Genomic DNA, 26,746 nt, shown 5'->3' on the forward strand with positions numbered 1-26,746 from the left:
CATTTTATGATAAATCTAAGTGTGTACATGGTTAATGCCATAATTTTTTGTGATTTACCACGAGTTAATTCGTAAATGTTTACTGCGCGATATATATATTATATATATGTGTGTATATATAATGTGTGTGTGTGTGTGTGTATATAATATATGTGTGTGTATATGTATATATGTGTGTGGATATATATGTATGTGTTTATATATTATATATGTGTATATATTTTTTGTTGTTTCTTGCATTGAACAAAGAGCACAGTCTACCTCAGTCAAATAGCTTGTGTATTAAATATAAAAATAAAAATAAATCTGAAACTGGTATGTAGATATATCTAGTTCCCTCACACACACCAGAACATATGTTTCATTTCCTGCAAAAAAACAACAACTCAACAAATACAAATTAACTTGTTTGGCCAGGTTAGGAACAATTAAGAACTTTACAGCATGCAGTCATGAAATGTGAACTATTAACCTACAAACTGTTGAAAAGAGGCGTCATGACTCTGCTCTTTCACAATGCCAGATAATTGTTGGTAATTAGCTCATAGCTCATTTTTTTTATTAAACTATCAAAGGCCAGACCTTGGGAATACAGGCACACAACATAGGGTCAAGACTTAAAAGAAAAATATTTAACATAGTACCGTACCTTAACCAAACACAATCTCGTATCTTAACTTAAAAACAGATCGCTAACTTAATTGATTTTCACTAGAACTGCAATCACCATTTTAGACGGCCCAAGTCAATTGAGCCTCGTCTAATTCATAATACCACAACTTTGGAAAAAGAAACATGGATCCGCCCTATGACGCATCAGAAACACCATAGTTGGCCTGTTAGCTTTTTGGGCTCTCAAAGATTTATGTTAATGTTGTTGTATTCAAATGTAATTGTATGATATACATGTATACCATTAAGATTAAATCAAACATATTTTGATGAAATGCTAGGCCACATTTAAAATGGCGTAAATTATAAGAGCTAATGTTTTTTTTTTCAATAGTTGACAAGGTGCTGCCGGCATTAATTATCTAGGAATCGTGGGAACAATTTATTGTATAGACATACTCTACCCTATACAAGGTGTCATTTAAACGTATTACCTTGCAACAGAAACTGTCATATGTGAAGTATGTGGTCTGAAATAAAAATTATTTCCCAAGGATTGTTGTTTTTACTTCCTGGTAAGTCATTGGTCAGATGTAAAAAATATATGTATCTTCAAAAGTATTATTACTTGACTATCCGTGTCTATTTATTTTTGGCAGCTACCCAAATATACACCCTGCAGAATGTGGGCTTGGCGGTTAAAGGTAGCGTTTGTGTGTGAAAGTGCAAACAGCGATTGTGTCGGGCTTTGCTTTTAAGAACACCAGCCCAGTTGGACCATTGTGGGATTGTCATGCGGGCTTCACATTGGCCATTCTATAGTGCAGGTCAACAATTGTGGCCTTTGTTTCCCAACACAAATGCAGCGTGTGTGACTTTTGTGACATGGGTTCCTTGGTATTAAAAGATTTAGGTTACTGTACAAACACTTTTGCTGTAAGGCGACCTGGTTGGAAAAAAAGGGTTTAAAGCCGATAATCACTTTTTATTTCTGTACAAAATTCCAATAATTTGGAGCTATGCGAGCCTGCCAAGTGGTAAATTGTGTTATAATCCATAAACCGTATATATTCATCTGGAATCAATCAGTTTTTAAGCTGTGCTCCAAGTTAACAAGGGTCTGCTTTCATAGAAAAAGTAGTACAGTATAGCTTTAGGGAAGGGTTTATTGAAAAGCATAAAAAGAACCTGTGCAGCAAATCATACAGGGTCTAGTTATAAAACACATCATTAGCATACAGAAACAATGTCTATACAGTATGTATATTTACACTTACAGTAACATTTGTATTCCTCTCAAATGTATGTAATGCTTATTTACAAATAATCGGGTATAGAATATGTAGAGTACAAAAGAGATAAAATATAAAAAAAATATTACAACATCCAGGAAGAACAAAGAAAAACTATACAATAGTTCTACTGATTCTTAAAGCTGAGAAAGTTATTGCATAGTGCTACTACATGAATGCAGTACCTTATTACAAAGGTCTTAAGGGGTGATCTTAGCGCTTGATAAAAGTCTTTTTAGTGCGAGGGACAAGGAAGACATTGCCTTCGGTTGACTGCTGCAGTGAGAAGTCAGACGGGGAGATGGAGTTTCCGTCCTCGTCTCTCAGCACACTGAACACCTCCAGGTACAGGCTGTTCAGCCGCCTCTTCATCTCTCGAAGGCCGCTCGTGTTACGCGACTTCTCGCCCAGCAGGCGTTCTTTTTCCTCTTTGAGCGAGTCCAGGTCGTTCTCCAGCCCCACGATGTTCTCCATCTTGCGTTTGCGGCAGTTCTGTGCCGCCACTTTGTTCTTGCCGCGGCGGCGGATGTCTCGGACCAGGGCCAGCTGGGCCTCATTCAGTTGGTTCTTTGACATCAGCTCGTTGAAGTCATCTACAGGAAGATTTATGATCGTGTCCACAGTGAAAGGGATGTTGAGGGCCTTGGCTCTCTGCTCGTCTCGAGAGAGACGCACATCCGAGCTTCTCTTGCGCTTGTCTTTAGTGAAGGGCGGACAACTGTAGCCCATCTCCTCGGCTGGATCCATATTCTCCAGTTTGGGCGGCTTGTCCTGGCTCTGAGGCTGGCCCATTAATGCAGACAGAGGCACTACGTGCTGAACATTGTCAGGTTGGAAATTCAATGAGAACATCTCCGAGTAATCAGATTCTGCGCTGCCGGGGTTCTGGTCCATGTCTTCCATGTCGGAATCGCTGAAACCAAAACCTTCGTCTCCATACAGAGATTTTCCAGGTGAGCAAGTGTGAGGACTTGTACTTGAAGAGAGTCCCGAGTCTACGTCAGGCACTTCTGCAGATAGGTTGTTTTTGCCCCGCATAAACGCGTCACCAGGCGACAGGCTGTACAGGCTTTGGACGTTGCACTCATCTACTTCGTGGTCTGGCTGACCACCGCTCTCCTCCGACACGACAGGATAAAAACTGTCGCAATAATTATTATGGCTGAAACGGTTTAACTGGGGAGCTTCTGGCTCGATTTGGCACAGGTTGTCTGGCGGGGACATACTGCAAACCGAGCCTTCAAATGTGTTCATTGTTGGACACACGTTTAAATTGTTTTGTTCCTTGTCTGCAAGATTGGACATTGGGTAATAAGGGTAGCTGGGATCCTGTGCTTCAGCACTGGTTGTAAGAGGGTAGGTTGCCGTTTCCAGTGGGTCCTCCATTTGCTGGGTCATACATTGCTGAGGAAAAAAAGATTTTTAACCATGAAACATCTTAATGCCAAACATTTTTATTGCTGTCAAATCTTTTTGTAATCAGATTAAATCACATGTTAATACTGTTTTGCATAATTCAATGCATCTTAGAAAGAGCACAAATGCAACTTTAATGTAAGAATGGAGCATGTATGGTCAAAATAAATAGCGTAAATCTGTGTTTATACATGATTAATGCAATATTTTTTGTGTTATTAATCACATGAGTTAACTTGTTTTTGACAGCCCTAATTTATTAAATAGAGTACAGGCCAAAAGGGCACACCTTCTCATTCAATGCGTTGTCTTTATTGTCATGACTATTTACATTGTAGATTGTCACTGAAGGCATCAAAACTATGAATGAACACATGTGGAGTTATGTACTTAACAAAAAAAGGTTTGCACACTCTTGGCTTTTTCTCTCTGAGCTTAAAGAGGTAGTCACCTGAAATGGTTTACACTTTACAGGTGTGCTTGAAGCTCATCGAGAGAATGCCAAGAGTGTGCAAAGCGGTAATCGGAGCAAAGGGTGGCTATTTTGAAGAAACTAGAATACCAGACATCCATCCATCCATTTTCTACTGCTTATTCCCTTCGGGGTTGCTGGGGGTGCTGGAGCTGATCTCAGCTACAATCCGGTGGAAGGCGGGGTACACCCTGGACAAGTCGCCACCTCATCGTAGGGCCAACACAGATAGACATCATTCACACTCACATTCACATTTTCGGGCCAATTTAATGTTGCCAATCAACCTATCCCGAGGTGCATGTCTTTGGAGGTGGGAGGAAACCGGAGTACCCGGAGGGAACCCACGCAGTCACGGGGATAACATGCAAACTCCACACAGAAAGATCCCGAGCGTAGGATCGAACCCAGGACCTTCGTATTGTGAGGCAAACGCACTAACCCCTCGGCCACCACAATGTAAATAGTCATGAAAACGAGAAGACATATCCAAACTTTTTGCCTGTACTGTACCTTTTTTGCTTTTTGCATGATATTGGTATGTTCATATTTTATGAAGACACTGGAAAGTTATCTTTGTGTTTTTCCAGATAAAATCATGCTTTTTATTGCATCATGCACTATGTAGACTTATTATAACCACTATCTTTAAACTACTTTACCAGAGTGCCCTCTGCTGAATCTGTTTGTGCACTGCCCCACTTGATCAGTATGCAAAATGTCCGTTTCAAGAGTAAATTGAAATTAGTGAGCTCCCCCCTGACTATGGCAGCATTTATCTCTAAGAAGCAGAAAAGGTAGAATTCTATTCTCTAATGCACATTTCAGACTTGCCAAGAGCCTGTCGGTACAAGTGAGTGATGTGAAATCAAGTGGCAAAGCCTCACCCATTACCCTGGGCTGCTATCAGTGATATCTTACAGAAAGAAAACATTTAACGATTGCCACACTGCAGTTGTACTGCCTACACTAAGTTGCCAATGTGCATGCCAAAATCTTATGCAATCCAAGTTGTGTGTGTACGTGCGTGCCACCGGTGCACACATGACTGAAGCCAATATTCAAAGCTCATACCTGCAGCTCAGGGAGAGACAGCAGCTCCATCCAGGCCTGCTCCAAATCAAGTGACATCCTCTGTGGCTGGGATGCTACCAGAGGAGCTGGCGAAAGCGTGAGTGGGGGCAAAGATGGCTGCTCGGGGGACATCATGACAACGCTGCTGCTGCTACTGCAGCTGGCTGTAGTAACAGTTGCAGTTGTTTCCAGGCAGACTGAAGCATCCTATGAGGTAAAAACACTCGGTTATTGCCGTTTCACAAAGGCTGTGTCGAAGTTAATGATGTAAGACGTGGTTATGGCTTTCTTACCTTAGCTTCCTCTATAGGAAACGTCTCTGCGAGGAGTTGCAGGCATTCGTCAAACGACAAAGTCTCCGTATTCTCCTGTGTGAAGCTGACATCCTGCAACAGATAGGTGATGTTATTAAGCCTTCAAAATGTTTTACGGTGGTTAGACTGCAGAACACAAATTGCATGGCCACCGTTGCCACAGAGCAGCCACCTAGCGACCGCAAGGCCGCAGCCTATTAAAGGAGGCGGGAGTGGCTCGGGCTTTTCATGCGTGAAAGCGTTCCCATGCAGCTACCTGTGTCATCTCCAGAGGCGTGGCAGGAGCCTGAAGAGGGCGACTGGGCAAAAGACGCGGCACGTACTCTCCCGTCTCTTCATCAAGCTGCAGCTGTGCCAGCAGGGCCTTCTCCTTCTCCTGGAGGAGGTGCAATCTCTTTTCCTCCGCCAGCTCCTGCTGCCTCTGCAGCTCATACTCCTTCTGACGGTGGCTGTAGTCGAACACCTCGCGCCTGGCGCCGAGATCGATGTCCTGCCTCCACAGTATGTCGATCTCGTCCATGTTCTGGGAAAAGAGGGTGCGTCGAGATTAAACGGTGCCTTCATACGGTGGGAGGAGGAGGGGGGAAAAACAATGCCAATTTGCCGAGAGCACGGCTTCACCTGCCACACCCTGTCCCTCGTTATTAGTTCACCGACAGCAACGCCGGTATTAATGTCAAGTGGGAGAAGGTGCATGAATAATGGATGGACTTGCCACCGCACATACTTGAGTCCTCCCTCGATGCTATGCTCTTTGTCGCCCATTATGTTCTCGAACACTGAAGTAATCGTTCACTCTTAAAATGACTCACTCACATCGTTTCAACTCTTCAGAAGTTGAACCACCATTGTGCTTGACGTTACATGAGAGTTGAGTAACTCACCAGACCTCAGCTCATTTCGCAACAGAAAGATTTGTGTGTTGTGCTTTTGCTTTTTATTTATTTTTGTTTGCCACTACTGAAGCATTCCGGAAAGATGTGACGATGATAGGTATATAACGATTTGAAAATTTCATATCACGATTATGGAGACCAAAATGATCAATGTTATCATTATCTCGCTGTATTGTTGAAAGTGCTCAAAAAGTACTTACACACACTGAAATCTTTAGATTTTTTTTAAATAACTATATTAGATAAACCCACTGTTAGAAAGCCCACTATTTAGAATTTTGTGTTTTTTATGCTTCACTGATAAATGTTCTGGCCGGTATTGTGGTGTCCTATGTTCAGCGGTCATTAAACACACCGTGAAAACACCTCCATCTCCTGTTCCTTGGAGTATAGAACGATAACTTTGTTCTAAGAGAGCACAGCTTATAGGTTCAACGTACATAACTTAATAGCTTAGTTGTTTGAAAAGCAATGTGCTTATAAAAGTTTAGATAGGAGTCTGTCGTTTCTTAACGGGAAAAGATGTTAATGTCTTTTGTTTTCATGTTGGAATTTAAGCTAGCGCCAGTCAGTCTAAGTTTATCAAACTTCGGCTAACAATCACGTTTTTTTGATCATTTTAATTTAAAAAAGGTAATACCAACCTTCGAGAAGTTTATAAAACATAGAATAGAGTCAATGCGTACTTTAGGAAAATGTGTCGAAATAAGGACTTTTCTGATTGCCATAACCTTTATTCTTTTTAATTAAAGTTAAAGTACCAATGATTGTCACACACACACTAGGTGTGGCGAGATTATTCTCTGCAATCATTACCTACATTAAAAATAACACGGTTCACCGCACCCTCACACTACCGCTCTCATGTGCACTCTTTCGCAGCTGCCGTACAGAAACTATGATCGCATATTTTATGTTCCGGGCACTCCATGCGATTCAGATTCTATCTATTTTTATTAGTTACACTCAAAAGACTAATTGAAGCAACAGAATATAAACCAAAAGCTTTTTTCAAATGAAATGATTTAATCGTTGCAGCTCTATTAGCAGACAAAGCAGAATATGAATTTAACTGTATTTTATTTTGATTATATTACAGTTACGAATGTGTGATCCATTCAGTCGACTGCCTTCAACAATCAAATACTAAACATCTAGAGCCCTATGACATCAAATTCTGTATTTTAAATGTTTCCTTTCACACTTTAGCACCATACTGTGTGCTTTTTATGTAGTAAATGAAATGTGATAAAATACCCGTTAATTAAATGCAAAAATCCTTACATTTTTTATGCAATACATCCTTGGAGAATTTTGACAAGTATTTAAGTCGAAGCATTTATGCAAAAAGTGAATATGTAAGCTTATTTTCTGAAGCATTTTATTTTCCACAGGGGTCATTTCGCCTGACACTGACTTACACTTAATTATTTTTAGTATTAATAGTTTCTAATAATAACTTACCAATGACAATGTTTAAGACGCTACAATTCTTCTCGTCCACAACAACTCAAGCAGATTAGATGTATTGTAGTTTGTTCACAGACTTAGTTTAAGTAGGCCATTTCGACATTTGGTTTGTTTTAAACATGTTTTCCCCAGACAAAACGTTCCTTCTCCTCACAATAACAGCAGCATTTCAGCCACATTTAGGTCAATGTTTATGATTTCCTCATTCAACTGTAGTTTACGTTTTTATCGGCCAATCCGTGATTCCATCCAGGATTCTGTTTATGCGGAAATCCTAGGGTCTTACACACTCGTTACATGTAGTTTCGTTTTGACTATTTTGTTTTGTTTGTGCAGCAGTTAACTTATTTTTTCACTTGCAGTGTAAAAAGGCATGGTTTATCAAGTTAAAGACCTTCAAAAACACTCACACTACACTTTGTTAAACTGTTAAACTCGGCATAAAAGCATGAGTACGTTTTAGTTTTAATTACTCGGATCATACGGCGGTTAACTTCTGATTATTAAGAATGTTACCAATTGGGATTCATTAAGTCGTCCTTTTCTGTCCTGCTGTTCCCCCAAGACTGTTTATACATTTGTGTAGCAGTTGACAATGTAAAACTATTCACTGTTGACAGTTAAAAATAGTTTTTTAAAAGTTTTACACTGGAACATTTTCCATTATTTCAAATGAAAGGAAAAGTTTTGAATTACAAACTCTAATAAGTTAACAACAATCTTGTATTCAAAAAATGTTGTTTCCTTGAGTCTACACTCCGTAGATGACGTTATTTAAATAGGTGGTATCATTTCACCAGATAACAACAATCTTGTATTAAAACAATTTTGTTTCCTTGAGTTTACACTCCGTAGATTACATTTAAATAGGTGGTTATCATTTCACCAGATGACTGTTTGTAGCTCATCAAGCTGCCAACTTTATTTATTCCTCTGTGTAATGTTTACACATGAATATGTACTGGGCAACACTCAAAGCTAAAATATTTGAAGAAAAATTGCATTTTTCAGAAAGGAAAATCTAAAATAAAACTCACTGCACTCTTCTTTGAGTTCATAACTAGAACTTATTTACAGAAGGACGCCATTTCACAATACCTTCGGAATGTTGCACAAACCCAAGATCCATGGAAATGTTTATGCAGTATGATTTATACATTTGTGTAGCTTTCAGACATATCTTAAAAGTTGGGACCAGGAGTGAGACTCTTAGCCCAGAGCTGAACCAATTACTGTGTATCCAGTTAAGCACACCCACTCTTGCCTGGGTGTTGCATCAGTGGCCTGAAAGATGACAAGATTACCGCCCGTTGAGAATGACATCGGCCCGCAACCGGGCGGCTGGTCACACCACCAGACATCATGGCGGCTTGTTTAAAAGGAATGAGGAAGAGCTTCAAAAAGTCTATGCCGGAGGTTAAAACACAGTTCCTGCTAGCTTTTATCTCATGGGACTAGTCAAATGAGCAACTTCTCATGTTTGACATAGGTTCCTTTTACCGCCATGATACATAACGTGGTTATATTTGGTGAATACTTTTCATTTAAGGTGTGGGTAAATGAAAGTTGGCTCAATTACAAAAAACAGCGTCAACAAGTCTGAGTTGGCACCATACCAAGGAAGTACCGGTAGTCAAATAAATAAGGCCTATTTCCTTTTCGCAACAGCTCGCATTGTTTTCATCAGACCACCACTACCAGACCACACTTCTCCTAAAGGGAACATAAGTTTCAACCATTTCTAACGCGTTATAAGAAGACTTCACACTTCAACACAAACTGGGTGAGAGTTGACAAAGTGTTTGCAGTCTGGGTTGTTCATTGAACTGCTCTTTTACAGGGCTGTCTCACAAAACAACAACAAGGACCTCAAAGGGGCCTGAGTTTGTCTTGTTTTATCCTACGTCAATGGACACGCACCTTTGACCCTGGACGATGGAGCGCACACATTCCAAAACGGCCCAGAGTGAGAGTACACTCATCCTTACACATTTGTAGGACGTTACTTATTCACAATATTCATAGCCACTCTTGTCTTGGGATTAGCCACAGAATTAGGGACGGCTGCTCAGTGCAGAAAGATGTACAAATCAGGGGTACCCAAATGTTTTCCACCAAGGGCCGCATACTGGAGGACTCAAAGGATGTTTGATATTTTTAATTTGGAATGGCCTTTAAAAATGGTTATGTCTTTGAAGACAAAGCTTTGTATTATTGTGTGAATGTTCCAAAGCATTCATACATATGGTTTTCTACACCAAAATCAATCTATTTATTATTATTATTATTCTCCAGATTTTGGCGCCATTGAAAAGCTTTTCCCGAAATTCCCATTGAAATGAATGAGACATTCTTCAAAAGTTCCACAACTTCCACATTTTTCATCTGATTCTAACTGTTCCAACTTCAAAATATTCAGCCCGTTCAGGAACTGTGTGCTCTACTTCAGCAATTCTAAAAAAAAATTATTTTTTTTAATGCATTTTCCCCATTCAAAATGAATTGGCCATTTTTTAAACTTCCACAATTCCCACATTCTTCAAAACCATTCCACCTTTAACACATCCCACCGTTCGGGCAATTCACACTACCCTTTTTCCAAGTTAAAAAAAATTCCCTAATACCATTTACTACTTCAACATTTCTTGCCCGATTTAAACAATTCTAACACGGACCAATTCAGCTCATTCAGGACATTCATGCTCCTAGTCATTTTCCAAAAAGTCGTCTTTTCCCAAAATTTCCAGGAAATTCCCATTGAAATTAATGGGACATTTTTCCAAGTTGCACAATTCCCACATTTTCCAACCTATTCAAACCATCCAAAACATCAACACATTCCACTCATCCTGGACATTCAAACTAACACCTTCCCAAGTTCCAAACCAAATTTCCGTTTTCCTGGAAATTCAAACTCTTCAACGTTCAAACCATTCCAACATCAACACATTCCACTCATCCTGGACATTCAAACTAACACTTTCCCAAGTTCCAAACCAAATTCCAGTTTTCCAGGAAATTCAAACTCTTCAACGTTCAAACCATTCCAACATCAACACATTCCACTCATCCTGAACATTCAAACTAACACTTTCCCAAGTTCCAAACCAAATTCCCGTTGTCCTGGAAATTCAAACTCTTCAACATTCAAACCATTCCCACATTCTAACCATTTCAGCGTTTTAACGATTCCAACATTTAACCCATTTCTACATTCATCCGACTTACCATTAGAATTTCAGTTCAACGTCAGCTCTTCAACATTCAAACCATTCCAACGTTCAAACTATTCTTACATTCTGTCAGCATTTCACTTCAACATTGGAGCATTCACAATTCCTGAAGGAATAGTTCTTAATATACATTGTTTTCATTGTATCATTATTTATGTCATTTTCTTATATAATGTGGCTCAAAAAGTAAACAGTACAAGTTTCATAAACTCAATTGGATCTCATTGGATCTCTGTGCCTAATGTTATGTCCGGTGAAAGTGAAGGTGGGCATGTTCTAGCATGTTCCACTCAAAGCATTGTATGTTCTTTATTGCTCCCGACCTCTGTTATGTAGCAAGGTGTTTGAATATTATTGCTCGTATATTATTTGTTTACGGAAACATAAACCGAGTGGCGTTTTAGCTGAAAGTCTGGTTGTAACTGGTTCCGCCTCCTTGGTGTGTCAGATAGGAGATCACATGTCTGCTGGTAAGTAAAAGGAAAAACAACACGCAGCTTCTTTTATTTCCACTAACTGAACGACGTGACGGCTTTACACGATAAAACAGAAGTAAAATGTTATTTTAAACAACAAAGCAAACCAAAAATATTATCATTCTCAACTTCCTGTCGAGGAAAATACGTCACAACTTAATGACTAGCCAAACAGGAGGAAATCGTTTTAATTCTACATTGTGGCGTACAGTATTGTTAGTATTAGTTAGACACATTATTCCAAGTAAATATCTGAATGGTGTCACACTTGTCATTTTAAACAACCTGCCGGTTTATGTACCTGATGGCCGGAATGCATCATCTCCATTTCCATCATCGCGGAAGTCTGCTGTGCGGCTGACACAGGCCTGAAAACGGTCAAAATTGTTCCGTTTTCTGGGTCTCGATGGGGGAGAAAGATAATCCGTGTCGGTGTGTGAATTGTGGGGAAAATATTGCTTCCTCCTATCCAACCAACAGTACGAGAAATTGAAGCCCTGCCTACCGAACGTCTGCTCCCGGGTCGTTCCCCGCCCCCTCCAGCCGGTCTATGAGGCGTGTGGGCCGGCCTGAGCTCGCGACTTAACCCGCTGTTTACCGGATGATATATTTTTTTACAATTTTCAACAGCAGCTTTCTTTAATATATCTGCTTAATGGTAGCGACGTCACTATCCACCATATCCATCTATTTTCTACCGATTGTCCCTCTCCTGGTCGCAGGGCTGGAGCTTATCCCAGCTACACTCGGGTGGAAGGCAGTGTACACCCTGGACAAGTCGCCACCTAATTGCAGACCATCAGTTACATGATATGTAATTATGAAACATTGTCACTTTCAAAATTAGAGCTCTGGCGTTGCTTGTTCCACGGTGACCCCTGCTGGTCGGACAAGGGAAGCCCTGGCACACCAGTAAGTCCCATAAGCATGTTCAGGTTGCATCATATGTGCAACCGCTTCACTTTTTCCACATTTTGTTATGTTACAGCCTTATTCCAAAATGGAATAAGTTATTTTTTGCCCTCAGCATTTTGCAGTCGATCCCATTCAAGAGCAGACAAACATTACAGGGAGACAGAACAGGATCGCTGACGGTTCTGCCAACTTCCGGCGCCCCTTACAAAAAAGGTGAGAAAATACTGGGGAGGGGGATGGGAGATCTAAGTCTAAGCCTGGGCCCCTGGAGAGGGGGTCCAGACTGAGTCCAGTCTGTTTTATCCAAACAGTGGTCTATTTAAAATGCCATCCATCCATATCCTCTCAGGGTTGCGGGGGTGGCTGGAGCCTATCCCAGCTGCATTCAGGCAAAAGGAGGGGAACACCCTGGCAAGTCGCCACCTAAATCTTGTATTATTAAATATGACACAAATTTGCTTGGTCACCTGCTAAGATGTGTACTTTTGTTCAACTAATTTAGCGTAATTGGAATGGTTTGAGCATTTTTTTTTTTAATGTACAAAATGTATCAAGAGTGGCCCCAACATCGTATTTTGTGTCTGCATGCAGCCCTCGGTGTAAAAATACCTACAGTCAGTGCCAGTCAGTGCACTGGCGGTTCTCTCTTAAATGGCCCCCTGGGCGTCCTTTTCACCCCGCCGTTAGCACTTACTCCTCTCGCTTGACTATTTTCTAAATAAGATAGAATTTATGTTATCAACCGTCTTTTTTCTTTTAATGTGTCACTGTTTTAGACGTGGATGACCTGGACTCTTCAAGGCTGTTCAGACCAAAAGACTACTAATATTTAGAAAAATAATAGCCTTGAGCCTCTTTCGCTCTTATGCTTTTTTATCTTTATTTGATTATACTTACAGTATGCAGACAGTTCTTGTTGTTTTGTATTGCTCTTGTATATTGTGTGTGTATTTCAATAAAATAAGAAACTGCTCACTTGATGCAAACATAGGAGAAAATCCCATGCTACAGACTTAGCATCGCAACGACAACTTTTTACGAGCATTTAACAGATTAGATTTTACCAGATTAGGTTAAGCATCAAACAATATTTGCATAATGGAAGTATTCCCCCAACTCTGTAGAAACAAAGTAATTCAGATTTTTTTTTCCCGGATTTAGATTAGCTTTATTTTGAACATATATACAGTTTACAAATGATGCATCATATTTTTATGTCCAAAAAGAAGTATAGGAAGAAGCAACATTTCACACATTACAAATCAGTGCAGTGTTAATACAACAATTTTCTTCCTAACCACTCATTTACGATTAGAGAATTTTTTTATTTTTTTTCCCCCTCAAGATTTTTAGCAACATTATTGTTCTCTGTACTTTGTAAACACTTGTCGTTTGAAAAGTCTCTTAAAGTGGATCATGTTAGTGCATGGTTTCACTTCTTTACTTAATCCATTCCATAATTTAATTCCACATACAGATATGCTAAAAAGTCTTTATTGTTGTACCTTTATAAATGTTTCGGGTTAAATTGTCCTTTAAGGTCAGATTTCTCTTCTGTGTTGTACATTCTTGGGTAGCATGTTATAGTTTGCTTTGTGCATCATTTGGTTGTTTGCAGATTCACCAAATCACTGAATTTCAATAGACTTATAAACACTGAATGGCACATTTTTTCCCCCAATTTCTACAGTATAGTGTTTTTAGCGCCCTCTAGAGGTCCATTAAAGAAATATTGTAGTAGTTGTAATACGCTTCTCCACCACTTGTGGCAGTAATGCGCCAGCTCAGGCAATCAGAAGAAGTTTGGAACAAAAGTCATAAAGAGTTGAGACTGTTGCTGTTTACTATTCACATAAACTAAGAGCAACTTCTGACAAGGAAACGTTCAAACCTGCTTAAAGATTTTAATTTGGGGGTTATAAAGCTCTATTTTCATTCACACTTATGGACAGTTTATTTAAGAAACATATTATTTACTATTATATATATATATATATATATATTATTTACATTGTAGATTGTCACTGAAGACATCAAAACTATGAATGAACACATGTGGAGTTATGTACTTTAACAAAAAAAAGGTGAAATAACTGAAAACATGTTTTATATTCCAGTTTCTTCAAAATAGCCACCCTTTGCTCTGATTACATTTTCGCACACTCTTGGCATTCTCTCAATGAGCTTCAAGAGGATCGCCTGATATGGTTTTCACTTCAGAAGTGTGCTTGAAGCTCATCGTGAGAAAGAGTGTGCAAAGCAGTAATCAGAGCAAAAGGTGGCTATTTTGAAGAAACTAGAATATAAAACATGTTTTCAGTTATTTCACCTTTTTTTGTGTTCATTCTAGGGTTGTACGGTATACCGGTATTAGTAAAGTACCGCAAATGCAATTTTTTCGTGGTCCCCTTTATTTAGAAAAAAAGTATAGAAATATATTTTGGTACAAGTACCGGTACCAAAATATTGGTACCATATATTGGACCCCGACTTAAACAAGTTGAAAACTTATTCGGGTGTTACCATTTAGTGGTCAATTGTACGGAATATGTACTGTACTGTGCAATCTACTAATAAAAGTTTCAATCAATCAATCAATCAATGGTATCGGAACACTAGTTCGTTCATAGTTTTGAGGCCTTCAGTGACAATCTACAATGTAAATAGTCATGAAAATAAAGAAAACGCATTGAATTTTGAACTTTTGGCCTGTACCGTATATACTTTACATAGGTATCTATTTTTTTTAACCAGAAATCACAAAAATATATATTTTAATATAGTTTATTTTCCATCAGTTTTTTGGAGTCTGTTTCTTTTGCGGAATATTGGATTAGTATTCATTTTGTAATCAACCTGATCCAACATCAACTGTGTGGAGTTGTCTGTGAAGCAGTCCTTCCCACAATAACAGGCCACTCTGAAATGTGCAGTTTTTCTTTATCGAGGTTGGGGGGTGCAACACATCTTCTACGTATAGTGTAGATGAGGTTGTTGATAGTGGCCTGTGGAATGTTGGTCCACTCCTCTTCAATGGCTGTGCAAAGTTGCTGGATATTGGCAGGAAGTGGAACACGCTGTCGTGTACGCCGATCTACAGCATCCCAAACATGCTCAATAGGTGACATGTCCGGTGAGTATGCTGGCCATGCAAGAACTGGGATGTTTTCAGCTTCCAGAAATTGTGTGCAGATCCTTGCAACATGGGGCCGTGCATTGTCATGCTGCAACATGAGGTGATGGTCTCGGGTGAGCATACTTGCCAACCCTCCCGGATTTTCCGGGAGACTCCCGAAATTCAGCGCCTCTCCCGAAAACCTCCCGGAAGGAATTTTCTCCCGAAAATTTCCCGGAATTCAGCCGGAGCTGGAGGCCACGCCCCCTGCAGCTCCATGCGGACCTAAGTCCAGTGTGCGCACACAAGGAGACGAAGCAGAAGAACGAGACCGTAGTCGAAGAGCGCAGGGGAGACACTTCTCCAGGGCCGATGTATGCTCGGGGCAACACCCTTCACCTTACCCGGCAGTGGGTCTCCACAGCGGACGACTTTAGGGTGAATGATGAGTCCAGCGATTAGTTGCAAATCTTGCTTTATTGATTGCTTGCACACAGCCAATCCAACACAAAACCAACTAGTCCCTCCCCGCACTAACACTACCGCTCTCTCTCTTCTCTCTCCCACACACTCACTGACGTCACTCACCCCACATGCTGTCACCTATTAAAGGGCCACACACACACATACTCTACTCTCATAACACACAGTACAGTTAGTAGAACTGTGTTTTCATTACTGTGTATTTGATAGGTGCCATTGCCCCGGAATTGTATTGCATTGTACTTTCAAGTACAACAATGAGTAGATGAGTGTTGTGTGTGTATATGTGTAAATAAATGAACACTGAAATTCAAGTATTTCTTTTATTTATATATATAATAAAATAAATAAATATATATATATAGCTAGAATTCACTGAAAGTCAAGTATTTCATACATATATATATGTATGTATATGTGTATATATATATATGTATATATATATATATATATATATATGAAATACTAGAGTTGGTGAATTCTAGCTGTAAATATACTCCTCCCCTCTTAACCACGCCCCCCGCCCCAACCACGCCCCGCACCACGCCCCCCACCCCCCACCTCCCGAAATCGGAGGTCTCAAGGTTGGCAAGTATGCGGGTGAGTGGCACAACCATGGGCTTTAGGATCTCGTCACGGTATCTTTGTGCATTTAAGATGCCATCAATAAAATGCACTTGCGTTCGTTGTCCATAACGTACTGCACATAACATAACCCCACCCCCACCATGGGCCACTCCATTCACAATGTTGACATCAGCAAACCGCTCTCCCACTCGATGCCACACACGCCGTCTGCCAACTGTCCTGAACAATGAAAACCAGGATTCATCCGTGAAGAGAACACTTCTCCAACGTGCCAGGCGCCATCTAATGTGAGCATTTGCCCACATAAGTCGCTTACAACGACGAAATGCAGATGAGCTTCCCTGAGATGGTTTCTCATAGTTTGTGCAGAAATTATTTGGTTATCCAAACCAATTGTTGCAGAAGCTGTCCGGGTGGCTGGTCTCAGGTGATCATGGAGGTGCACCTGCCGGATGTGGAGGTCCTGGGCTGGTGTGGTTACACGTAGTCTGTGGTTGTGAAGTCGGTTGGATGTACTGCCAAATTCTCTGAACCGCCTTTGGTGATGGCTTATGGTAGAGAAATTAACATTCAATTCACAGGCATCAGCTCTGGTGGACATTTCTGCAGTCAGCATGCCGACTGCACGCTCCCCATAACTGGTGACATCTGTGGCATTGTGTGATAAAACTGCACATTTCAGGTGGCCTTTTATTGTGGGCAGTCTGAGGCACACCTGTGCAATAATCATCCTGTTAAATCAGCATCTTGATATGCCACACCTGTGATGTGAGACGGATTATCTTGGCAAAGAAGAAATGCTCACTAACACAGATTTGTGAACAATATTTGGGAGAAATAGGTCTTTTGTGTATTTGGAAACATTTTTGGATTTTTGAGTTCAACTCATGGAAAATGGGAGCAAAAACAAAAGTGTTGCGTTTATATTTTTGTTTAGTGTATAGTATATAATATTTTAAATATGTGTGGTTATATATATGTGTCTCTATATGTATATGTAAATGAAGACCGACTGCTGTTGTACAGTATACTGAGATAAAGTGATGCTTAAAGGTCAAAATGTTTGGTTTTATTTTGAAATGCCTTATAGTTGTATGTTTTGTTTTTTTCCACTGGATATGTGTGTGAGAAACTGAAACAGAATGCTCATGAAGTCCCCGTCTTGTAATTAGAAACAATCTGTCAGGATCTTTATTTTTGACTAACATGTGAAAAAATGACATTCAATCTTTGTTCTGTCTAGTGTGGTAGGATCCAGATTGGCATATTTTTATTCTTAAACTTATTTTGGACTGAACAGGAAGTCACTGTATGTTTAACTCAACAAGAGCTATGTTAATCGTTTTAATGACATCATTATTTTCATTATTATTTGATGCATTTGACTTGTTTTACATCTGGTTTGTGTTATGTGCACGCTCAAACTAATTTCTAACATGAAAACAAATCTAGCTATTTCAACTGGCATCATCTAAAGCTTGTGTATATCAAGCTATATGGAGACTTTATCAGATGAGAAAAATGCATTTGTTTTAGATAATACCCAGTCAAATCTTGAAATGTGGCATCCATTATTTTTTAACTATTAAGAGAATTTAAAATATGACTGTTTCTTCTTTGTGGTGAAGAATGGCTATCGTGTGGTTGTCAAGTTGCAAGATGTAATGGAAGTGTAAGGCACTGTAGTTTTAGTTAGGTTTATTGAGTATGTCATAGTCAATTCCATATCATACATATATAGTACATAATATATATACATATCTCCAGAGACCAGTTTTGTACTCAATGGCAATATTATTATTTCACAAAAAAAGAAAATGTAATTAAATTATACATATCTCAAAAGGGTAATGGGAAGAAATATAAACGTTTTGAATCCCAGCTCTTTTACATAGTTAACTTTAACTACCGTATTTTCCGGACCATATGGCGCATCGGATTATAAGGCGCACTGCCGATGAGCGGGTCTAGTCAGGTCTATTTTCATACAAAATGCTTACCGTATTATAGGGCGCATTAAAGAGGTCATATTTAATTTTTTTTTTCTAAATTCTGAAAGACTTCCTTGTGGTCTACATAACATGTAATGGTGGTTCTTTGGTCAAAATGTTGCATAGATGATGTTTTACACATCATCTTCAAGTCGCTTTCTGACAGTCTCTTCAGGATGCGCCGTTTTGTGGGCGGTCTTATTTACGTGCCTCCACTTGGACAGCGTCTTCTCCCCGTCATCTTTGTTGTAGCGGTGTAGCATGCAAGGACGGGAGTGGAAGAAGTGTCAAAAGATGGAGCTAACTGTTTTAATGACATTCAGACTTTACTTCAATCAATAACGGAGCAGCATCTCTTCATCCGGAAACAACAACAACGCCGGAAATGTGTCCCGTTAAAAAACGTACGACCGGAACTCTCTAATAACTAAAGTTCCTTTGGTGAATAATGTAAACTCACTACACCGGTATGTTTTAGCGCTTTCATGGCGAGTTTACTGACAGATATAAGTAAGAACTTTACACTACTTTATATTAGAAATGGCAACAGCGGAGGATGAATGTCCCATAACAAGAAGATAGAGAAAAAGAAGAAGCTTATCGACTACAAAGGCGGACGCATGCAATTTTTCAGGACTTATGCAGATCCCAAATACAGATCAGCAAGTACTAGAAGGTAAGGAAAGTTGCTTTTGCATAATATTGTGAAACAAAACACCAGATAATATGTCTTACCTTATACACACACCATAATAATACTTGTACATTGAAATACAGTACAATCCATCAAGCGGTGCGGCTTCATAGCTTACCAAAGTCCTACTAAAACATTTTGATAGATTTTTCAGCACTGTGTGTAATGTTCTATATTTTCAATGGAACATATAAAATGTTGGTGTTGTTTACTTGAGTCATAGTGCAGTCTACACGTATCTCTTATGTGTGCCTGCCATCTACTGGTCACACTTATCATTTCACCATGAACCAAATAAAATAGCTTTGAGGTCGGTATGCACAACCAAAAGTATTCCGTACATAAGGCACACCGGGTTATAAGGCACACTGTCGAGTTTTGAGAAAAGGAAAGGATTTTAAGTGCGCCTTATAGTCCGAAAAATACGATAATAACATCCAGTTTCCTCTTAACCACATTTTGTCACCTTTATCTGGATTTACATAACTCAATTTGCTCAGATTTATGTGTTTACAGTAACTCAATATATCATAAAGTACATTCATACTCACATTCAAAACAAGCCTACCGAACAAAAATACTAGATTTGTACAATTTCTTCAAATGCTCAATGTTTGAAGAGTGTTTGAACTCGTCACTCAAGCTGTTCCATATTCTCACCCCACAGACTGAGACACAAAAACTTTTCCTTGAGGTAAGTGCTAAAGCGTTTTTCTATTTTAGCGTTCCTCTGAGGTTATACCCCACATCTCTTTCTGTGAATGAACTTTGAATATTTGCGGGCAACTGATAACTTATTGCTTTAAACTTGATAATCCATATAAAATATTCTATCAAGTCAGGAAATTTTAACAGTTTTGACCTTAAAAATAAGCTATTTGTGTGGTCCTTGAACCACACATTATGGATCATTCTATAGTTAAGGTTAAAGTACCAATGATTGTAGGTGTGATGAAATGTGTCCTCTGCATTTGACCCATCCCCTTGTTCCCCCCTGGGAGGTGAGGGGAGCAGTGGGCAGCAGCGGTGCCGCGCCCGGGAATCATTTTTGGTGATTTAACCCCCAATTCCAACCCTTGATGCTGAGTGCCAAGCAGGGAGGTAATGGCTCCCATTTTTTATAGTCTCTGCCCATTTTTGTAAGATTGTTAAGGGATGTATGTTGGTTTTATATTTATTTCCCCAAAGTTCTGCACAGTAACTTAAGTAAGGATAAATTAGTAAATGGTATAGTTGTAAAATGTTGTTATTGTTTTATTTATTATTATTAAAGGCTGTGATGCAGGGGATGGTAATGATAAGTGATGATTACAATAACGACACATATTGTTTCTGTTATAGTCATTAATTTTGTGTGTTTGATGTTTTTAATCACTCTTATTATTATCATTGAAAATGTTGCTATTAGTTGTTTGGTTTTCCTTTTTTTATTGCATTTGATAAATATTGTATATGTACTATCAATTGCGTCGTAAATTATAAGTATTGTAAAGCTGGGATTGGGTTGCTCTATTTTCTATTATTAGATTGATTAACATTCTGTGTGATTTTGTAAATGAAATAAATGTTTAAAAATAAGAAAAGAAAACCAATGTAGCTATAATTACAGGAGGATTATAACCTTTTAGAGCAGGGGTGTCAAACTCATTTTAGTTCGGGGGCCACATGGAGGAACATCTGTGAACACGCGGGCCGGACTATTAAAATCATGGCATTAAAACTAAAAAATAAACTTCAGATTGTTTTCTTTGCCTTACTTTGGCCAAAAATAAAACACACACATTCTTAAAGTTAAAGTACCAATGATTGTCACACACACACTAGGTGTGGTGAAATGTGTCCTCTGCATTTGATCCATCCCCTTGTTCACCCCCTGGGAGGTGAGGGGAGCAGTGGGCAGCAGCGGTGGCTGCGCCCGGGAATCGTTTTTGGTGATTTAACCCCCAATTCCAACCCTTGATGCTGAGTGCCAAGCAGGGAGGAAATGGGTCCCATTTTTATAGTCTTTCGTATGACTCGGCCGGGGTTTGAACTCACGACCTACCGCTCTCAGGGCGGACACTCTAACCACTAGGCCACCGAGTAGGTGAATTCTGAAAATATTACGATAAAAATATAGAAAAAAATACCGGCAGCAGTAAAGTTTAGACCCATGAAGGAAAGAAGAAAGTGAATGAATGTTTATAACTGAATACATTTAAATATGCATAAAAATGTGTTTTCTTTTGTATTTTTTTTTGTTATGAATTAAGTAACATTTATGACAACCTTTTTCCAAAACATAATATAGAATGTGAGATATAACAGGATAATGCATACATTTATCATTTGTTTTCAAAACGCTTACAAAAAAGTGGGACCCCAAAAAAAGCCGCTGCCTGACCAGGGCTCAGAAAATCTGCAGAGACTCCTCCCACCCCCACCAAAGACTGTTTTCACTGCTGGACTCTAGAAAGGGGTTCCGCAGCCTCTGTAGCAGAACCTCCAGGTTCTGTAACAGCTTCTTCCCTCAGGCCATAAGACTCTTGAATGAATCAAAATAATCCCCTCAATTCCCCCCAAAAATGGATTAACTGTCTGGAATATAAAGACAATATAACATACATCCATAAACGTGGATGCATATGCAAAAGTGCAATATATTTATCTGTACAGTAATCTATTTATTTATATCTGCACCTTATTGCTCTTTTATCCTGCACCACAACCAGCTAATGCAACGAAATGCTGTTCTTATCTGTGCTATAAAGTTCAAATTTGAATGACAATATAAGGAAGTCTAAGTCTCTATAAAAATGAGCCGAAATTTTCCAATGAAAGAAACAGCTGTTCTAAATGTGTCCACTAGATGTCACAATAGCAATTATTTGTATCTTTGTAGATGACGCTACATATTTAAAAAAACAAAAACAAAAAAAAACCACAAGATGTCGAAGAAAATTAGCAAACTACTTAAATAACATACGGGAACTTGATTTTGATATCATTTTTTTTATCTTGATAGATTGAAAATTAACACCAATCTGACTGATGAACATTATCACATAACTTATTCAGAAAGTATAAATAACGACAAATAAAGATAGAATACTATTAACCGCGACATCTAAGTGGCCTAGTGGTTAGAGTGTCCGCCCTGAGATCGGTAGGTCGTGAGTCATACCAAAGACTATAAAAATGGGACCCATTACCTGCTTGGCACTCTGCATCAAGGGTTGGAATTGGGGGTTCGATCACCAAAATGATTCCTGGGCGTGGCCACCGCTGCTGCTAACTGCTCCCCTCGCCTCCCAGGGGGTGAGGGTGATGGGTCAAATGCAGAGGATAATCTCACCACACCTAGTGTGTGTGTGACAATTATTGGTACTTTAACTTTAAAACAAAATCCAACAACATTATGATTTGTACATTTTCAGAATGTGCTTGTTCTATTTTTACACAAAGAAAAACAATCTGAAGTTGTCTTTATTCTTAAGTCATCGTGCCGGGATTTCACCAGTCAGGCCCACTTGGGAGTAGATTTTTCTCTATGTGGCCCCTGATCTAAAATGAGTTTTGGGGGGGACTCAAATACATTGGTGACGGCCAGGTAAATGAGGTAAGATATAGCTTTAATTCATCCATCCATTTTCTACCGCTTGTCCCTTTCAGGGTCACGGGGGGTGCTGGAGCCTATCTCAGCTGCATTCGGGCGGAAGGCGGGCTACACCCTGGACAAGTCACCACCTCATCCCAGGGCCAACACAGATAGACAGACAACATTCACACACTAGGGACCATTTAGTGTTGCCAATCAACCTATCCCCAGGTGCACGTCTTTGGAGGTGGGAGGAAGCCGAAGTAACCGAAGGGAACCCACACAGTCACAATAATGAATTATTAAATGAATATCAATTTCATTTGAAAGCATTTTTGTATTATCCAAATTGCTTCTACAGCTTTTCAATAGATAATTTCATGTTGTGTATGTGAGTATATTAGTAGTTTCTTATCTGGGTGCACTTAAAGGCCTACTGAAACCCACTACTACCGACCACGCAGTCTGATAGTTTATATATCAATGATGAAATCTTAATTGTAACACATGCCAATACGGCCGGGTTAGCTTACTAAAGTGCAATTTTAAATTTTGCGCGAAATATCCTGCTTAAAACGTCTCGGTATGATGACGCCTGTGCGTGACGTCACGGTTTGTAGAGGACATTTTGGGACAGCATGGTGGCCAGCTATTAAGTCGTCTGTTTTCATCGCAAAATTCCACAGTATTCTGGACATCTGTGTTGGTGAATCTTTTGCAATTTGTTCAATGAACAATGGAGACGGCAAAGAAGAAAGCTGTAGGTGGGAAGCGGTGTATTGCGGCCGACTGCAGCAACACAAACACAGCCGGTGTTTCATTGTTTACATTCCCGAAAGATGACAGTCAAGCTTTACCATTGACCTGTGGAGAACTGGGACAACAGAGACTCTTACCAGGAGGACTTTGAGTTGGATACGCAGACGCGGTACCGTGAGTACGCTTCCAAACATTTGATCGCTTGCCCGTACGTGCGTGCCGCTTTGTGCATGTCACGTACGTAACTTTGGGGACTTTGGGGAAATATATGTGCTGTATGAACTTTGGGGAGGTGAACGGTACTTTGGGCTGTGGGATTGAGTGTGTTGTGCAGGTGTTTGAGTTGTATTGGCGGGTTATATGGACGGGAGGGGGGAGGTGTTTGTTATGCGGGATTAATTTGTGGCATACTAAATATAAGCCTGGTTGTGTTGTGGCTAATAGAGTATATATATGTCTTGTGTTTATTTACTGTTTTAGTCATTCCCAGCTGAATATCAGGTCCCACCCGCCTCTCACAGCATCTTCCCTATCTGAATCGCTCCCACTGTCCTCTAGTCCTTCACTCTCACTTTCCTCATTCACGAATCTTTCATCCTCGCTCAAATAATGGGGAAATCGTCGCTTTCTCGGTCCGAATCGCTCTCGCTGCTGGTGGCCATGATTGTAAACAATGTGCGGATGTGAGGAGCTCCACAACCTGTGACGTCACGCGCATATCGTCTGCTACTTCCGGTACAGGCAAGGCTTTTTTATCAGCGACCAAAAGTTGCGAACTTTATCGTCGATGTTCTCTACGAAATCCTTTCAGCAAAAATATGGCAATATCACGAAATGATCAAATGACACATAGAATGGACCTGCTATCCCCGTTTAAATAAGAAAATCACATTTCAGTAGGCCTTTAAGCAGCTTGACAAATAAGACTAAAAGTAGTGCATCTGACGCCTATGTGCTAAGAAGCTCACAGTAAAGTGCAATGACACACAAAAAAAAAAAAAGCCTCTTTCTCTCCCCCCCCCCCCCTTTTTTTTTTTTTTTTCCAGCCCTGCACGCTCTCGCCCTCTCTTGTGATGCGCGCTCATGAACACGCGTTCACGTTTGGCAGCTCCACGTCGACATTCTTCAAGCTGCATTTAGTCAACTGCACTCAGGACTCGGCCGGGGAGAAGAGAAGGTTAAAAAAAAAAAAGAAAAAGAAGAGCGACCGGAGACACCTCACGGCTCCGAGCTGGCAACGTCAGCAGCGATCATTGCTGGGAGTGATCTCACCCTGCAACGTCCTCACTTCGCTTTTTCGGTGTGCAGACTTACTTTAAAAAAAAAAAAAAAAAAGCAGCAAAGAAAGCTAGCAGACTGTTGGGCTCCTGCAGCTGACCTCACAGGTACAGTATGGCTTACTTATTATTCCTCTCCTATCCTTTCCACCTGCATTGTGTCATTTCCTAAGCAAAAGTTACTATCAAGTCAATGTTGCTGCAGTGGCAAGTGGTCCAACATTTTCTACATTTTTTGGTGCCTGTGCACGGCCTGTTGAATCCTCAAGGCTCAACAGGTAGCAGGACTGGACTGAAAGCTACCAAGCAACACTGGAAAAATGAGTATCTTACCAAAACAAGCAACTTTAATGCATGCATGCGTCATAAATATAACAAAAGTGTAAACTACTCCATCTGCTGTACCTGCAGGCCCACATATAACCTCCTGCAGGCCCATATTTGCACTTTAGGAATACATTTGAAGCATGAAAGCTACAACTGTTGTTTTTTTTGCTGCAGGTCAAAAGGAGCTCCATGCTGGATAAAGACAAACCTATGAGGTGGCATTGTGGCTTTCCAAATAAAGTTCTGTGATACACTCAGACTCTTACTGCTTGCAGTCAGTGCATTACAGAACTTTGTTTTGGAAGTTAAGTCTCCCGTCTAGGCAGGGAATAGAGCCGCAAACATCTGGATATTTACTACAATCTTGTGTTTAAAAAAAAAAAAAAAAAAAAAAAAAATGAAATAAAGTTCCCCTATGTGTCCAGCCTTCATAAGTTCATTGTATTCATAGAAATGATTGAAATAGAATTGTGTGCTTTTTGAGTACGGTTGATAGTAGGTTCCTGCGTGTTAAATGATTACTGCAAAGTGCCATATGGAAACAGTAGTCATGCTGGTCCAGTGACTCAGTGGAGGCGAGGTAGAAAAGTAAACAGTCAACTGATGTTGGTTTAGGTTAATTTGAGGTTTAAAAAACAACAACCCTAAGCCATGAGATAACAAGAGATCATAACAGTACATCATTTTTCTGTAAGTGTGCACGGTCAAGCTTTAGAAGTGAAGCAGCATTAAGAGTCGTGATACATATTAATGCAAAAATATTAATTCCAAATGTATTTCTACTGAACTGTATTTAACACTAACATATTTACCATAGGGACAAGCGGTAGAAAATGGATGGATGGATGGATGGATGGATTTATACCATTAGCCAATATTTTACTTAAAATAATTTCACCTGATTGAACGGTCAAATTTAATTTTGGAACCCTCTTTTTCGAATATTCACAATAAGGAATAATTCATGTTGTCTTCTCAATGACAAGCAACTGTAAGTTCCGATCTTTGTGGTCATAACATATGTAACCAGTTGTGGAGAGCAAAGCATTCTGGGAAAAGAAACGTACAGTGGTGCCTCCAAGGGCTCCTCCAAAATGTAGTAAAAACTGCAACGGCAAAATAATTGCTTTTTTAAAATTGTAAACAAAACAAAGTCATTTTATAAACGTTGTTTTAAAATGAACTATTATGTGTAATGTGTTTGTTCTATAATCACGTACGCTTTACAATATGAATCGGAAATAGGAAACAATTGAAAATGTTGATAATCGGCGAATAAAATGGCGTGTTTCTGTAATTACACTGCACACTAAACGATTAACGAGCATATATTAAGTGGTTGTAACCCCCAAATAAGAATAAAATGACCCATTTCTAAGTGCTTATCGATATGACTGTGCTTTTTCCGATGAGCTTGAACGCCGCACACTTTCCCTCCTCTGACCTATGACAGTTCCGCTCCCTCCCCGTCACAAACACGGAAGCAGCATGGCGTCCAACAGCGGTAACAGCGGCGGCTCCGACAGGCATCGAATTGCACGGCAGAGATTGAGGATCATCGCCGGCCATTTACTAACACCGACGGACGGCGGCTCCGCCATTGTCGCCGCCGAATGCAAAGCCCCGGGGAGCGATACGGATGTGCCCGGGGAGGAGAAGACGATGCCGAGAAGGAGGTACAAGGCTGTGATGGAGCGGAGGTTAAAAAGAGCTTTAGCTTTGTTACGACCCAACTTAGCGTGACAGTAGTTTACAATATTTATAT

General features: G+C 39.9%; 2 protein-coding genes across 2 annotated transcripts in view; one reads left to right on the forward strand and one right to left on the reverse strand.

The window, feature by feature from the left end:
* Positions 1-1,760: 1,760 nt before the first annotated feature.
* On the reverse strand, positions 1,761-11,749 carry nfe2l2a (nfe2 like bZIP transcription factor 2a). The gene is made up of 5 exons (XM_061971581.2): positions 11,557-11,749; positions 5,437-5,703; positions 5,160-5,252; positions 4,867-5,073; positions 1,761-3,308 (listed from the first exon to the last, which is right to left on the reverse strand). The coding sequence occupies exons 1-5, from the start codon at positions 11,590-11,592 to the stop codon at positions 2,118-2,120; spliced, it is 1,794 nt and encodes a 597-aa protein (XP_061827565.1). The 5' UTR covers positions 11,593-11,749; the 3' UTR covers positions 1,761-2,117.
* Positions 11,750-26,396: 14,647 nt separating this feature from the next.
* Positions 26,397-26,746, forward strand: part of agps (alkylglycerone phosphate synthase) — a 79,354-nt gene continuing 79,004 nt past the window's right edge. The window contains exon 1 of the mRNA XM_061971580.2: positions 26,397-26,657. Within this exon, the coding sequence (XP_061827564.1) occupies positions 26,428-26,657 (230 nt within the window). The 5' untranslated portion in view covers positions 26,397-26,427. The remainder of the gene's footprint in view (positions 26,658-26,746) is intronic.

This window comes from Nerophis lumbriciformis, linkage group LG13, assembly GCF_033978685.3.
Source record: "Nerophis lumbriciformis linkage group LG13, RoL_Nlum_v2.1, whole genome shotgun sequence".
Lineage (NCBI taxonomy): Eukaryota > Metazoa > Chordata > Actinopteri > Syngnathiformes > Syngnathidae > Nerophis > Nerophis lumbriciformis.